General features: G+C 44.7%; 2 protein-coding genes across 2 annotated transcripts; one reads left to right on the top strand and one right to left on the bottom strand.

Moving 5' to 3' along the window:
• Positions 1–3,388: 3,388 nt before the first annotated feature.
• Positions 3,389–5,214, top strand: LOC130873580 (IQ domain-containing protein F2-like). Its single transcript, XM_057768416.1, has 3 exons — positions 3,389–3,406; positions 3,578–3,661; positions 4,828–5,214. The coding sequence occupies exons 1-3, from the start codon at positions 3,389–3,391 to the stop codon at positions 5,212–5,214; spliced, it is 489 nt and encodes a 162-aa protein (XP_057624399.1).
• A 9,473-nt stretch (positions 5,215–14,687) lies between these two features.
• On the bottom strand, positions 14,688–15,713 carry Iqcf5 (IQ motif containing F5). Its single transcript, XM_057768415.1, has 2 exons — positions 15,692–15,713; positions 14,688–15,127 (listed from the first exon to the last, which is right to left on the bottom strand). The coding sequence occupies exons 1-2, from the start codon at positions 15,711–15,713 to the stop codon at positions 14,688–14,690; spliced, it is 462 nt and encodes a 153-aa protein (XP_057624398.1).
• Between the last annotated feature and the right edge of the window lie 1,019 nt (positions 15,714–16,732).

The raw sequence follows: 16,732 nt of genomic DNA, 5'->3' as shown, positions 1-16,732 counted from the left end.
GCAAGAAGTAAGAGAGAGCGAGGAGGGAAGTGGCCGCTTTTTTAAAGGGAGAGAAACCACGCCCCAATGGGCTGGTATCTCAGCAGCTATATTGGCTGGAGGAGCGGAAGGACCTCCCGCAACACTTTGTAGTTCTTAATTTCTAAAGCCTGTTTTTTGTGCTTTGATAACACTGCTATTTTTTTTATATATTTATTTATTTATTATGTATACAATATTCTGTGTGTCTGCCTGCAGGCCAGAAGAGGGCATCAGATCTCATTATAGATGGTTGTGAGCCACCATGTGGTTGCTCGGAATTGAACTCAGGACCTTTGGAAGAGCAGGCAATGCTCTTAACCACTGAGCCATCTCTCCAGCCCCAACACTGCTATTTTTTAAAATGTGATTATTCGCTTTAAAGTGTCCATGGGACTATTGGACGAATCAGGTTCCTAACTCTTCTGTGCTGCTATTTGCCATTTATGTTTTAAGCTTGAATTGAAATTTGATTCATACATTATTATTTTAGGTGTGTGTGGGATGTTGTCAGGGTGTGTGAGGTGTCGGCTTGAGGTCAGAAGACAGCCTCCAGAGTTGGGGAATCAGTTCTCTGCTGACACCTTGTGGGTTCAGGGATGAAGTGCAGCTCATCAGCTCTGTGTACAAGTGCCTCTACCCTCAGCCATCTATCTAATTGATCCTATGTTACCGTGTTTTTTAGTTATTTTAATCACCTCTTAGAAGATTCTAATGAGTAAAATAGAAAAGATCTAAAAAGAGATTTCTCCAAAGACACACAAATGACCAATAAGCACACAAAGTATATTTAACATCATCAGTTCCAAAAGAGTTAAAATATAGGGCTGGGGAGATGGCTTAGAGGTTAAGAGCATTGTCTTCTCTTTCAAAGGTCCTGAGTTCAATTCCCAGCAACCATCTGTAATGGGGTCTGGTGCCCTCTTCTGGCCTGCAGGCATACACACAGACAGAATATTTTATACATAATAAATAAAATAATTTTTTAAAAAGTTAAAACATACCAGAGGAGGCAATATGAGACTTTAATCCCAGCACTTGGGGAGGCAGAGGTGAGTTCAAGGCCAGCTTGGTCTACAAAGAGAGTTCCAGGACATCCAGGGATACATAGTAAAAACTTGTTTTTTTAAAAAATTCAATACAATGGTGGCTCACAACCATCTATAATGAGATCTGGTGCCCTCTTCAGGCCTGCAGACATACGTGCAAGCAGAATACTATATACATAGTAGATAAATAAATCTTTAAAAAAAATTAAATACATACAGAACCTAGATTTAAAAATACACAAGTCAGGCGGTGGTGGCGCACGCCTTTAATCCCAGCACTTGGGAGGCAGAGGCAGGAGGATCTCTGTGAGTTCAAGGCCAGTTTGGTCTACAAGAGCTAGTTCCAGGACAGCTAGAACTGTTACACAGAGAAACCCTGTCTCGAAAAAACAAAAAAAACCCATGTGCTTGTATCAATACCTACATGTGTATTTATAAGGCTAGGGGGGTCATGAAACAAGAAAAGGAATTAATTATGAGAAGTAAAGGAGAAATTATTTAAATTATTTAAATTTAAATTAATTCTTTGAGAATTTTACACTGTTTTCAATCATTCCCTTCCCAGCCCTCCCTCTAACTCCTCCCAGATCCACTCCATCCCCAGCTGATCTAAAACATAATTCTAAAAAGAAAAATTAAAAACTTGAGATGACACCCCTACAGAGGATAATTTACCAAAACATCAGGCAGTAACAAGTGCTGACACAAATAAGAAAGAATAAGAGCTTACATACGCGCTAGCATAAATTTTAAGTGGTTGATCCATACGTAAAACAGGCCTCTGTTCCTCAAATGAGTCCTCAGAGTTCATCAGGAGCCAGAAGTTCAAGTCCTAGCTATTGGGAAATGAAAGGGTATTCACAGAAAGTTTGTACATGGGTGTTTATAGAGGCACTATTCCTAATAGTCCCAAATGAAAATCAAATAGCATAAATGCCCATGAAAAGGGTGTGCACATGAACAGAACGTGGCATGCCCTTGCAGTGGAATATTACTTGGCCATAGAAAATTATCAGGTACTGATGCACAGTGCAACACAGAAAATCTATGAAAACATTCAGTAAGAGAAAGAATCCAGACAAAATGGAACACACACATGATTCTAATAAGAAATACCGCAGTACTGGGCTTACAGATGTCTGCCACCAAGTCAAACTGTCCCTGTGAAATTCTTGATAAAAAAATCTTATCTTTTAGGATAGTTTTTAATGAGTAACATCTGAATTTTTAAGTTTTGAGAGATTCAGATTGGACCTATCAAGTCTTGGTGCCTATTTATGGTAGAACTTTAACGGCCTTCTCAGTGGGTTCTGGGTCTCTGTATTCGTCTCCAGCTACTGTAAAAAGAAGCATCTTTGATAAGGGTTGAGAGTTGCACTAATCTGTGGGTATAAAAATAAGAGCTTAGGGGGATGTTTATTAGTATGACCATTTAGCAGAAGAAGATTACTAAGTCCTCCCCTGGGGCCTATGACCTGTCCTGCTCTGGACTCTTGACCCAGTTAACAATGCCAGATATGAGTTCCATCTTTGTAGAATGGGCTTAAAACCCAACCTGAAAGTGGTTGGTTATTCCCATAATGTTGGTTGCACTATTACACTAGTGTATATCTGTATGTGTGCATAGAAGGTCAGTTGTTCTTGTAGCTTGCAGGGTTCACAGCCGAATAAGACTATTGATTACTTTTCTCCCCTGCTAGTGTACAGGGTTTTTTTTTTCATTCATTCAGTGTGCATACAACCTTTGAGGATTATGAAAGCTAGCGAGAAGAATTGAAGCTTCTAGTTTTGACTACAGAGATCCTTGTACATTCGTGTTGACCAATATCCTACTCACACTAGCAAGGAAACAGTCAGCCTGGATTCCAACCAGCTGATAACAGACAGTGAAGATGTGGTAGATACGGAACTGAACTTTATCCAACCGTAAAAAAAAAAAAATCAAATTAAAGGTAAATAGGTGGAACTAGAAAATTCTGAGTGAAGTAGCCCAGGCTCAGAAAGACAAATGCATGTTCTCTCGCATATGCAGATACTAGCTTTGACTCTTTAGATTTGTGGTCCCCACCGCACGCACGCCCCTTGGAATGCCTGTAGAGGTAAGGAAGTTAGAGAGGGGCCTCTGGGAGAAGGGACTTAAGAGAGGCGAGACAATAGAATATATGTGATAAGGAAGTAGAAGGGGGAGAGGCTGAGACAAATATCTTAATCTTGTATCACAAAGCCATTGTAAATTCTGTTTCCCCTCTCTTGGGTCACTAATACCTGATGCTGGGAAGCAGGAAATGAGGGCTAATGAACCATCTAGAGGCAGGCTGGTGATGGCGCTTAAGTTTTGTGTAAGAGCCAGGACCAGACCTAGCAGGCGGTCAGGGTAGGCGTGTGCATCACACTAGGCTTCACAGGCCTAGGGAAAGAAGGAGAGACTGAAGCGGTAGGCGCTTCTGACAGGGCCATCCAGAGAAAGCCTTTACTCATTCACAGGTGTTCCTGTTTAATCTCATTGACAGTCCAAGAGCAGTTTGATTGTGCCTGTAATTGAAGAAGAAAATGAAATTATTCAAAAGAAGAAGAAGCTAAAGGTAAGAGAACAAGTGAGTTGAATTACACACACAGTTAAGAGAACTCCAAGTCAGTTGTATCCATGTGCTAAGGATGTGGGATTCCACCTCATATCCATCCAAGTCTAAATGACCAATATTTGCTCATTTCCCTCTGTCTCCTCCTCCTTGGTCTGGGCTCTTGGATCTGAGTCTGACTGTGACTTGCTGACTGGAAAGAAGGAAACCCATCGGAAACTGCCTGGGGCTGGAAGTCCAGAGCACCAGTACTGTGAATTAAGCAGAATGGTCTAAATACAGACAGGTTGGTTGTAGAACAGGAAGGAAATGCTACAAGTCACAGTGTAGAGTGAAAACACATGATTGTCACAGAGAGCAATCAGATGATGGGGGGAGGGGGAGTCAGCAAAAAAAGGAAAGGAAGGAAGGAAGGAAGGAAGGAAGGAAGGAAGGAAGGAAGGAAGGAAGGAAGGAAGGAAGGCACCCAGGCAAAAGCATTAGGAGAGCCAATGTTCCCGAATCAGCAAGCGCTAACCGTGTGGTAGGACACACCAAAGCTCCTCCTATCCCCAGCACACCCTTCTGGTGACTCTGGTTTTCTCTTGATTTAGGCAGCAATGAGGTAGGCAAGAGAAGGATTTTATTAGCCAAGGATGGAGGTACATCCCCTGTGATCCCAGCCCTTGGGAGATGGAGACAGGAAAGAAGAACAGAAATTTAAGGTCATCCTCCACTACATAAGGAGTTCAAAGCCAGTGTAGAATACACGGGATGAAAAAGAGAGGAACAGCCAAGGCAGTGGTGGCACATGCCTTTAATCCCAGCATTCAGGAGAAAGAGGCAGGCGGATCTCTGTGAGTTTGAGGTCAGCCTGGTCTACAGCGTGAGTTCCAGGACAGCCAAGGCTGTCTGTCTCAAAAAGAAACCCTATGTTGAAGAAAAGAGAGAGAGAGAGAGAGAGAGAGAGAGAGAGAGAGAGAGAGAGAGAGAAAGGAACTGAGACACTGAGAATGGGGTGATGTGCCCACAATGACAGGGAAAGGTCCTGACAAGGTCCAGCTCCTCATCAAAGTTCTGCTAGATCCCAGAACTCTCCGAGGAGGAGCCAGTGTTTAGAGGACAACCCAGTGCCCTTCCAAGAATACCCTGAAAGTTGGTAGCAGGAAGATCCTTGGGTAATCTCTCTTATCTCTGTCTAGAAAAAATTAAAGAAGAAAAAAACTAAAGCAGCCATTAAGCTCCAGGCCTGGTGGCGTGGCACCCTGGTGCGCAGGACCCTACTGCACGCAGCCCTCAGAGTCTGGATCATCCAGTGCTGGTGGCGGCTGACGCTCTGCAAGATCCTGGAGAAGAAGCGGAGGAAAGCGCTGATTGACTTCTCAAACAGGGAGAGAGCGATCGTCAAGATCCAGTCGCTGATTCGGATGTGGCGCATTCACTGGCGGTACTGCCAGGTCCTCAGTGCCATCTACATCATCCAGGGCCACTGGAAATACCACAACTGCCAGTCCTGCTCCCTCCTGCGGGGCCACTGTGTGATCACGACCACTCACCTACAGTTCCACATTGAAATCATTGACCACTGAGGACTGATTAGAAGGGACGCGCAGCATTCGGTCCCCAGTAAAGGTCTAAATGGTTGGTGTGTGTTTCTGTTCCCAGCTTGGGCCTTGCTGACTTCTGTTGTTTCTCTCAGAGATCAAGAGTGAGGATTTCCTGGGCTTGCGTCTCGGGGTGGTAATGGTCACACGCCGCTCAGTCATCAAAGCATCAGCTAGGTCCCAACCTATGACCCAGTCAGAAGTCCGGTTCCCATTCCCAGGTCCGTTCCTTTCTCCCCATCACTGACTGGAAGACTACATCCCATGAAAACTCTTACTACCCTGTGTGCCCAGACTGACTCTGGGGTCTGCAGTCAGGGTTGGCTGGGATCCAGAGTGCCTCTGTTTCCTTATTGGGTAGCATCTAAAGAAAATGCCAGTGTCTGAATGAGGGCATCACAGTGTGGCCCCAGGGGAAGACAGGAGCTTGGCCTTAGTGCTGGGGCTGGGCATATCAACAGGCAGTGAGATGACCCTGAGAACAAATGGACGAGGACACTCATAGAGCTAGAGCGATGGCTCAGCAGTTAAGCTGTTTTTCCAGAGGACCCAAATTTGATTCCCAGAACTCACACGGCAGTTCATTGCTGCCTAAACCTCCAGTTTCAGGAGATCCAACACCTTCACACAGACATACATGCAGGCAAAACACAAATGTGCATGAAATAAAAATAATTATTTTAAAAAGGACACTCTAGGGCTGGAGAGATGGCTCAGAGGATAAGAGCAGTGGTTGCTCTTCCAGAGGTCCTGAGTTCAATTCCCAGCAACCACATGGTGGCTCATAACCATCTGTAATGAGATCTGGTGCCCTCTTCTGTCCTACAGGGTTTCATGCAGACAGAAGATTGTATACATAATAAATCTTTAAAAAAAAAAAAAAAAAGGACACTCCAGGCCCCTCAATTCCTTCTTCACAATTCTCACCCAAACTCCTCTCTCCTGAAGGGTTGTGTGGCAAATGAGGTGCCCTCTAATATCACCCCTTCTCCAACCCCCAAACAGCCTTCCCAACCTCTTCAACTCTGCTCCCACGGCCATACTAAAATATCACTATTGTGTGGCACCTTCTTTAGGTGCATTGTCTGGTATGGAAAACCCCTGGAGACATAGTGAAGGTGAGGACGTGGGTTTCTGCACGTGCTAGTGGCTACTGCATTGGAGAATGAGGCTCTGACTGCTGCTCAAACTGCTTTCTCTGGAGCCCCATCTCTGCCTGCTTCCTCCTTTCCTTCCGGCACAGCTTCTCAGTAACCAAGAGTGTCTCTTCCTGTGTTTTAAGATCTTCATTCTCAGCCGGGCGGTGATGACGCATACCTTTAATTCCAGCACTCAGGAGGCAGAGGTAGGCGGATCTCTGTGAATTCAAAGCCAGCCTGGTCTACAGAGCTATTTCCAGGACAGGCTTCAAAGCTACAGAGAAACCCTGTCTCAAAAAGAAAAACAAAAAACCTTCATTTTCTCAATTCTGCTAGTCTTTCAGGCGGTCACTTGGTCACTTGTCCTGCTTAACTGTGGTCAATTCTCTGCACAGTTTGGCTTCTTCTCTTCCTTCCTCCTTCAGTTTTCCTCCCTGTCTCTCCTTCTTTCCCCTTCTCTCTCAACACATGTGGGATGAACTCACCTATCTTCCTGCTCCCTTACCTATAGTGTAATTTGAACAAGACTGTCTATATTCAAGACTATGTATCTCAACTAAATAGTCCCCAAATTTTCTCTCATGTTTGCATTTCCATTTTATGGGTTGAATAAGCTAAAACCTCTCCTCTCCAAATACCCAGTTTTGCTTCTTCCCTCCTCCACTTGGATCCCCAATTTCCTATCATCCTGTTCAGAGTTTACCTGGCCCGACCCACACTCACTGCTTTCTCTCCAGCGAAATTAAAAGTCTTTGTCCTGGTCACAAGCCACCCCCTCAGATTACATTTCTGATGTGGGATTCCCCTCTGTGTGCTGTGAATACCACTGGTTAATAAAGAAACTGGCTTGGCTTGATAGGGTAGAACAGGGCTTAGGTAGGCAGAGAAAACTAAACAATTCTGGGCAAAGGAAAGCAGGGTGAAAGAGAAGCCATGTAGCCCTGCTGGAGACAGATGCTGGAACTTTACCTGGTAAGCCACAGCCTCATGGCGATATACAGATTACTAGAAATAGGTTAAATTAAGATATAATTTAAGGACTCAGAGGTTGGGAGCACTGACTGCTCTTCCCGAGGTCCTGAGTTCAATTCCCATCAACCACATAGTGGCTCACAGCCATCTGTAGTGAGATCTGGTGCCCTCTTCTAACCAGCAAGCATACAGACAGAACACTGTATACACAATAAATAAATAAATCTATAAAAAAAGAGATAAAATTTAAATTAAGATAGCCAATAAGAAGCTAGAGCTAATGGGCCAAGCAGTGATTTAAATAATATAGTTTCTGTGTGATTATTTCGGGTCTGAGCGGGCAGCCTGGAAACAAACAAGAGACCCCTTACAACAAGCTTCTACCTTCTCAAGCTGCCTAATGCAATATATGGAGCCTAGCTGTCCAAATTATCAATCGGCCTCTCCTTAAAAGCATTTCTTTCACACTGGGCATGGTGACACCCACCTTTAACCCCAGCACCCTGGAGACAGAGGCCGGCAGATCTCTGAGTGTTCAAGGCCAGCCTCGACTACAGAGCAAGTTGCAGACCAGCAAGACCTGAATAGTGAAACCCTGTCTCAAAACCTAGGCGAGGAGAGGTGTGACCAGAGATGTGGCTCTGCAGTTAGAAGCATGTCCTGCTCCTTTAAAAGTCCCAAGTGGGGTCCCAGAACCCAGGTGAGGCCTCTCAATCACCTGTAACTCCAGCTCCAGGAGATCCAATACCTCTGAAGATCCTGCTTTCACGTGCACATACTCATACAAAGACACATACACAGGATCTCACACAAACTTTAAGATAATACTATACAAATAAAATCCTTTTTAAAAATGTTTTCTTTAGCTTCTGTTCTAGATACTGCTTCTCCTCGTAATAAGACATGCTACTGTTCTTTTCACGTCTGCTCTCTCCTCTTTCCCTCCAGTCCACACCCACCCCACCTTTCTGTCTCTCTGTCTCTCGTTCATCTGTCTCTGTCTCCTCTCTCTCTCTCTCTCTCTCTCTCTCTCTCTCTCTCTCTCTCTCTCACACACACACACACACACACACACACACACACACTTTAAAGAAGTTGGTCAGGAGAGGTGGCTCAGCAGCTGAAGATGCACACTGCTCTTGCAGAGGACCCAAGCTCAGTTCCTAGAGCCCACACCAGCTGCCTCAGAACTGCCTGTAACTCCAGTTCCAGGAGATGTGAAGCCTCTGACCATCACACATACGTACCTGCACTCACATGGCACATAACCACGAACAGGGCCATACATAAACACATAGTCAAAAATAAACTTTTGGGGCTGGAGAGATGGTTCAGCTCTATCTGCTCTTCCAGAGGTCCTGAGTTCAATTCCCAGCAACCACATAGTGGCTCACAACCATCTATAGTAGGGTCTGATGTCCTCTTCTGGCATAAAAGTATACATAGGTGTATATAGAGTACTCTTGACTTGAAGGGATCTATGGTCTGGTTTGTTAGAGCTGTTTATCTCTACTTAAAGACAATTGCCTAGGGTGTGGTGGTGCGTGCCTCTGATCCCAGCACTCAGGTGGATCTCTGTGAGTCTGAGGCCAGCCTTGTCTACAGAGCTAGTTCCAGGATAGTCAGGCTATCCTGAGAGACACCCTGTCTCAAAAAAACAAAAAACAGAAAAATCCAAGTCAATTGTCTATATGTAGTAGCCATATGCAAAAATTTTATGAAATTGCCTCAGTGATAAGTGGGAAATTCTAAAATTCTCCAATTGAACAAGATATGCTAAGATTTTCATTTTGTTATTGCTGGTGACTGCTTGTTAAACAGCAGGAGCAAAAGAACTTACTGGGATATAAAGAAGAGCAGAGCAGCAGAAAGAAAGGGGATGCTTCACAGGACTAGGTTTCCTATCATCCTACATCTGACTTCGACAGGCAGATCTCTGTGAGTTCAAGGCCAGCCTGTTCAAGACGAGGCTATTTAGAGACCCCGTCTCAAAACAAAACAAAACAAAAGAGCAGCATACCCTTTGGGAAGAAGGGAGACAGAAAAATGGTTCAATCAGTGAAGTGCTCGCTTGAGTGTGATTCGAGCACCCACGTAGAAAAAAACAGGCTTGGCGGGACACACCTGTATCCCAGACTTGGAAAGGCAGAAACAGGAGGACACCTGGGGTTTGAAAGGCCAGCTGATCCAGCTAAACTGGTAGATTCTAGGTTTACTGAGAGACCCTGAGTCAAAAACTAAGATGGAGAAGAAAGGGGAAAGACGTCTAAAGTCAACCTCTCCCCTCTACAAGTACATGTGTGAAAACACACACACACGCATTCATATACATACATACACACATGTACATACAAAGGCACACATTTACAAAATAATTTTTAAAAATCAATTTTACACAATTTCATTTGTAATTAGAAATTAGAGCAGAAATCGACTTTTTGAGGCCAGTGTTCAGACCAAAGTGAAACCGGGGGCTGCAAGAAGGAAGAGTGAAGAAGGAGCCATAGGTCAATAGCTCCCGGGGATGTGTCCGCCAAAATCCACAGAAAATATTAGCGTTTCAACTGCAAGGCAGAGCTGGCTCCCAGCTCGCGGTATGAGAAGACAGCCTATGGAGAAACTGAGGTTACTCGTACAAGTTTGGAGGATGGAGGCTGTGGCTGAAGGAAGATGCAGTGTTAAAACGGCAGTCTGGGTGTGCACAACCCTGTGTCCCCCGAGGAGCGCAAGGAAGGCACCATTGTCCAGACGCATAGCCTTGCTTCTAATGCAGCTAATTGTAACTTTAAGTGTGAGCTTCTAAGAAAGCTCCTCCACCCCCCCCCATCCCCATTTCAGGAAAGAGAACCCAGACCATCTCATACACAAGGAGTTATCTAAGCAAACACAGCTAGCTCTTGGTAGGTTTTTATTTGATTTTGTGTGTGTCTGTCTGTCTGTCTGACTGTCTGATTTTACCTACATGTATGTCTGTGTACCATATGTATGCCTAGTACCCAGAGAGGCCAGAAGAGGGCAATCGATGCCCCAGAACTGAAGTAATAAGTGATTGTGAGACACCACCATACAGGGGCTGGAATCAAACCTAGGTCCTCTGGAAAATCAGTGAGTGTTCTTAAGCGCTGAGCCATCTCTCCAGCCCTCTTGGAAAGTTTGAGGAGCAAAAGTAGCTTAGTTTAGTTAATAGCAATTGAGACACCTGCAAACTCAGAGGTAGCAATGTCAGCCAGTGTCTAAGGGCCAGCAGACAGTCATGGGCAACAACTAACAATGTCAGAATCAGACATGGGTGAAGAGGAGGCGTCCGCCACCCCTACTGGAAGAACAGTAATGATCAGGTCCTTGGGTGGGCCAGGACGACGTGCACCGGGCGTCTCTGTCCATGGTAGCACAGAGATCAAACCACAGTCACTTCAGCCGGTTTCCAGCTTCTGCTGTAGCCCTCTAAGAATTACTGGACCAGGAAGTTCAATGGCTTCTTTCTTCTGTGGGAGCCCCTCCCACTCTTGAAAGTTTCTCACTTTTCCTGGACTTCCCACTTCCTGTAACTCTAATAAAGCCTGCTTCTGCTTTTCAGACTCCCACAAGTATCTGAGTCTTCACTGGCATGAGACGCCAAACCCAGAACACTGCCGTAGATTGATCCGTGAGGTTGATGGGTGTCCAGCACCCTAGGTACTTGGTCACCTAGAACTGGTCTATAGAATGTCTCATCAGCTGGGCGGTGGTGGCGCACGCCTTTAATCCCAGCACTCGGGAGGCAGAGACAGGCGAATCTCTGGAGTTCGAGGTCAGCCTGGTCTACAAGAGCTAGTTCTGGGACAGGCACCAAAGCTACAGAGAAACCCTGTCTTGAAAAACCAAAAAAAAAAAAAAAGAATGTCTCATCACTCATCACACTCAAAAACCACACATCAAAACCCCCAAAATATATAAAAATGATTATATATCCGTATCAAACCAAATTTAACTCTAGGAAACAAGGCTAAACATTAAAATTCATCAGTCCACGTATGACTACATTAATCAGGTCAGAAAAATGACATGGCAAATTCATGTTGAAAATTCTTAAGCATTTCAGAAGTCCAATAAAGAGATTCTGTGAGAAGCCTACAACCAGCATAATAGTAACCGAGCACACTCGACCCCACCCCCACTTCCCTGCAAGACCGCAAGTGAGACATGATCCACTCTCAAAGCTGCTCACCATGGGACTGGGAGTTCTAGCCCATGCAATTCGTCAATAAAGGGAAATAAAAGGCATAGAAACAGGAAAGGAGGAAGCAAAACTGCTCTTATTTGCAGATTATAGGTTTGAAATTACAGATTCAAGAATCTAAATACAAATAAAAATCTACCCAAAGCAAAAGACTTAGTACGTGGGGTAGTTCCATCGGTAGAGCGCACGGCCAGCACACACAAAGTCCTGTACCACGTGAAACCAGACATGGTGGTGCATGCTGGTAATTCTAGCACTTGGGAAGTAGAAGCATCAGGGTCAGAAGTTCAAGGTCATCCTTAACTTAAGGATGGAACTTAATATAGTGAATTCAAGGCTAGCCTGAGCTACATGAGACCCTACCCAAAAAGGAAGGTGGAAAGAGAGGGAGGAAGGAAGGGAAAGAGGGAACACGAAGGAAGGGAGAAGGGAAGGAAGAAGGAAAAGAGAAAATTAATTTGGATAATCAATAGAGTAGATGCAGATCTATATACTGAAAATTTAAAATATTGATATGAAACACCAAAGTACAGCAGGATCAACGAAGGAAAATATGTTCACAAGCTAAATGACAGCAGAAGAAAGATGTCACGTGTTCACTAGCCGGGCAGGCAGGTCTAATCCGCTCGCTATCAAGATGAGGTCACTAGACTTGGTGACGGTTTATTCACTGAGCCTCTCACCAGCCTACAAGTGCTTTAGTTTTTTTATTGCTATTTTTTTTTTTAACTTTCTGGTACAGTTTTAAGTTCACAATAAATTGAAAGTACGTAGATTTCCCCCTGGCCCCAGTCACCCTAGCCTTGCTCATTAGCAACACCCCCACCAGAACAGTACCTCTGTTATAATAAGCCTACAAACTGACAGCAAAAATTCCTTTGTCCTCAGCTATGGCGTGCACACATGTAATCCCAGTACTCAGGAGGGAGAGGCTAGAGGATTGCAAGTTCAAATCCATCCTGGACCACATACTACTCCCTCCTCAACCCCCTAAAAAAGCCTACATCTCTGACATTTATTTTATTTACTTCCTCCATAGTTTTTTGTTTGGTTGGTTTTGGTTTTTTCTAGACTGCTACATAGCACAAGCACGCAGCATGGAGCTTTCTTTCCTTGAGTCACGTGCATGCAAGTTCTTCCATGTGTTCTCATGCCTTACTCACCTTAACACCACATAAAATCTCACTTGGGGGACATACCACAGTTTATTGAACCCCTCCTATGCTGAAGGACATCTTGGTTGCTTGCAATTTGGGCAGTTATGAATGAAGCTTCTGAAATCCCACATGCTTGGGGTTTTATGGGAATGAAAGTTTTCCATTCCTTTACGTGCACTCAAAGGAGGATCTGCACACCAAGAGGACCTGAGTTCAAGGCCAGCTACACACTGAGACAGGTCTCAAAAGGCAAACATGCCCACAACTAGGTGTGATGATAACACCTGTGATCCTAGCACCGGAGAGAAGGAGGCAGAAGAGGATCAGAAGTTCAAGTTCACCCTCAACAACAGAGTGAGTTTAAGTGTAGCCTTGTGTCTGTGCATGAGCATGCAAACATCACACACACACCACATGCTCATACATGTTTACACCATATATACACACATACACATGCATTTGCCACATACACACCACACAGATTCACACACATACATACACCACATATATACATGTATACCACGTATGCACATATGTATGCATACAACCCACACGTATACATCACATACGTATGCATATACTTGTAAGCAGAGTTTTTCTGTGTTTCAGCAGCTGCTCCTGAATAACCATTTAGAGATTTATTATTAATTATAAATTCTAGGCTGATAGTTTAGGCTTGTTACTAGCTAACTCTTACATTTTAAATTAGCCCATATTTCTTTTCCTTCCTCTGTCACATGGCAGTACCTTCTTTCAGCACAGCACATTCATCTTGCTCCGCTCTGCGTCCTACCCATGACTTCCGAGACTCTGCCCTTCTTCCCAGCATTCTCCCTGCTCCGAAAATCCTGCCTAGCTATCAGCCAATCAGCTTTTTATTAACAACATATGCTCACAGTATACAGAAGGATTATTCCACAGAACACACATTATACAGACTCACAATACACACATGCTTACATCACACATGCACACACATGTTTACACATATACACACATGCATATACTACACACACATGCATACATCACACACTATAGTACACACACACACACACACACACACAACTTTTTAAAAAGAAGGAAAGAGCTTCTTGTCAATCTGTGTCCATAGTCGCATTATTCAAACAGCCAGAAGGCAGAGTGACACCGATGGACACTGGCAGTCTATGCAGTCTCCGAGCTATTATTCAACCTTTGAAAGGGAACCCTGGCCAGGTGGTGGTGGCACACTCCTTTAATCCCAGCACTCAGGAGGCGGAGACAGGCGGATCTCTGTGAGTTCGAGGCCAGCCTGGTCTACAAGAGCTAGTTCCAGGACAGGCCCCAAAGCTACACTGAGAAACCCTGTCTTGGGTGGGGGGGAACCCTGACACATGCTACAAATGAACTTGGAATAAGCCAGTCACGACAACATAGGTTTTGTATGGGTTTTCCAGAATTGGGGGGGGGTCCCACATATATAAATTTGAATGCATTGAGACAAAAGTTGTTCGGGGCTGAAGGGAGAAACAAAAAAAATTTCTATTTAATGGGTAGGAATTTCCAACTTTGCAAGATGAAAATGTTATGGAGATGGAAGGTGACAATTGCACAATGTAAGTACCTTTCTACCTAGTTTAAAATAATGACTTTGTGTCAAATTTTTACCATGATTTTTAAAATAAGTCTTAAAATTTTGTAGCAAACACAAAGCCCCAAAATACAGGCCTGCATGCTGTGTTGTTAAGGGAGATCATTTATATGTTGTCCTTGGAACTGAGATACCTGGAAATCTGAAATTTTACCGCCCCAGGCCCATGACAGACATTACTAATCCATCCCAGATCCTTATCCTCCAGCACTGAGGCTCCTCCTCAGTTGTGTCCCTCAGATTTGATTTGCCCGGCACCCGGCATCTGCTGTGTTGACTCAATAGTGACCTGGAAATCCTTCTGATAAAGAGAGCTGAGGACACGGGGGTAGCAGACCTGATCACTCTTTTATTGGTAGGGTTATGCATTGCTGCACCTTGCATGCCTGTGAGCCCAGGGAAATTTCGAGTTGAATATTCAGTCGATTTTCTTTGATTTCATAGTCGCCCTGGATAAAGCCACGAGTGTGACAGTTATGCCAACGCCAATAAACCTGGATGATGCGGGCAGCATTTAGTAATCGACAGTACCGTTGGCGGATGCGCCACATCCGGAACCATGACTGTAGTTTGACAATTGCCCTTGTTTTTTTAGCATACAGCTCCAGAGCCGCCTGCCGTCTCTTCTCCCGCAAGCTCACCAGTATCTTTCTCCACCAGGACTGAATGATCCACGCATTGAGGGCAGCATACAGCAGCGAGCGTCGCAGCAGGGTGCCACGCCACCATGCTTGGATGAGCACAGCTGCGGATGTTTCTGTCATGGCGGTAACTTCTGGGCCTTGCAAGAGAGAAAAGACCACTTAGGACGCGTAGGAAGGTCAGGGTGTACCAGACAGGAATCCTGATCTTCCATTAAGGTGGTGCAGGACCCGGCAAAGCTACAGCTGTACCCAGGTGACCAACTAGGTTGGCCTACCTCTGGAAGATGCTGACTGGTCAGCATGAATACATCAACCTGACCCCTGAGTGCCTGGGCATGTGCCTGTAAGTAAAACAGGGGCACATCTGCTCTAGCTACCTCACCCAATTTCCCATGGGTTGTCCCGCTGATCAGTCCGGGGCAAGACACCAGTGATTTAGAAGTGCAATGGTTTTAAGGTTCACTTGGGCGGTTAAGAGCACTGGCAGCTCTTCTAGAGGTCCCGAGTTCAAATCCCAGCAACCACATGGTGGCTCACAACCATTTGTAAAGGGATCTGATGCTCCCTCTCTTCTAGGGTACATGCAGAGAAAGCAAGAACACCATATACATAAAATAATAAATAAATCTTTAAATAAAAAAAAGATTCATTTGGGAAGGACCACCTCTCTGGTACCCAGAACCTTCTGTTCAACAACCTACCAGAGAAAAGTCGCCCACCCATGTAATCAGCAGCTTAAACATCAGTTAGCATGTACATCACTGCAAACATACACGCCTGCACACACAAAGCATATGACAGGCTTAGAATGTGCTTCATTTTTTAATGATAATTCATTTTTTAAGATTTATTTTATGTGTATGAGTACCCTGTCTGCCTTTACCTATCTTCACCTTTCCAGCCCAATGATATTTTTTTTTGAGACTATCTCAAATTCTATAGCCCAAGCTGATCTGAAACTCACTATGTAACCCAGGCTAGCTCAGATTCATAGCCGTTTGTCGGCCTCCACCTCCCAGGCACTTGGATTGCTCATGGCCTGTGTGATCAATATTAAAGTTCTCTCTGTATCTGGGAGGAAAACAGGGGAGAAGGTAAGAATGCTTTTCCTGGTTCCTAGTCAACAAGACCCCACTCCTGGCCTTTTTTGTTTGCTTGCTTGCTTACTTGTGACAGGGCCTTACTATGTAGCTCTGGCTGTCCAACAACAGGCTGACCTTGAATTCACAGAGATCCTCCTGCCTCTGCCTCCCTGAGTGCGAAATTAAAGCTGCAAACCACCACACCAGCTATTTCTGGCCTTTCTAACAATATTGGACGTGGAGGGGGAATCGCCTCCTACGGTAACTAGGAGACCTTACCCTTCCTATCAAATGTATCCTACCTTTAGACTTGTGAATAACATCACCACCTACAAAGGTCACATGAGAAAACCCCGCACAAAGCAAAAGCAGTCACACACGTAAATCCCATAACATTTTAAGGCAGTTCACAGCTTTATACTGGGCCCCACTCAGCTCTCCTCATCTGCACGCTGCCTGTGGGAAGGGTGGAACACATCTGGATAGGTCAGTCTCTTATAAGCATAATGCCCTGATTTAGGCAGGCATGGTTTGTTGCGGAATATTATTTTCAGGCGTGTTACTTTTGTTATTCTGTATTTGTTGAACTCTGTGAAGCTGTGATTCTTTGCCTGTCTAAAACGCCTGATGGTCTAATAAAGAGCTGAACGGCCAATAGTG

This window comes from Chionomys nivalis, chromosome 4 (genome assembly GCF_950005125.1).
Source record: "Chionomys nivalis chromosome 4, mChiNiv1.1, whole genome shotgun sequence".
Taxonomy (NCBI): Eukaryota; Metazoa; Chordata; class Mammalia; order Rodentia; family Cricetidae; genus Chionomys; species Chionomys nivalis.
The sequence above is the reverse complement of the archived record's forward strand: the minus strand, read 5'-3'. Positions and strand labels throughout refer to the sequence as shown.

Bases quoted from the DNA above. Each gene is read 5' to 3' on its own strand.
- LOC130873580 (XM_057768416.1), top strand. The intron at 3,662-4,827 runs GTGAGTTGAATT...ATCTCTGTCTAG, and splicing joins AGCTAAAGGTAAGAGAACAA to AAAAAATTAAAGAAGAAAAA.
- Iqcf5 (XM_057768415.1), bottom strand. From the start codon at position 15,713: ATGGGTGGGCGACTTTTCTCTG. The intron at 15,128-15,691 runs GTAGGTTGTTGA...CTCTCTTGCAAG, and splicing joins GGGTGGGCGACTTTTCTCTG to GCCCAGAAGTTACCGCCATG.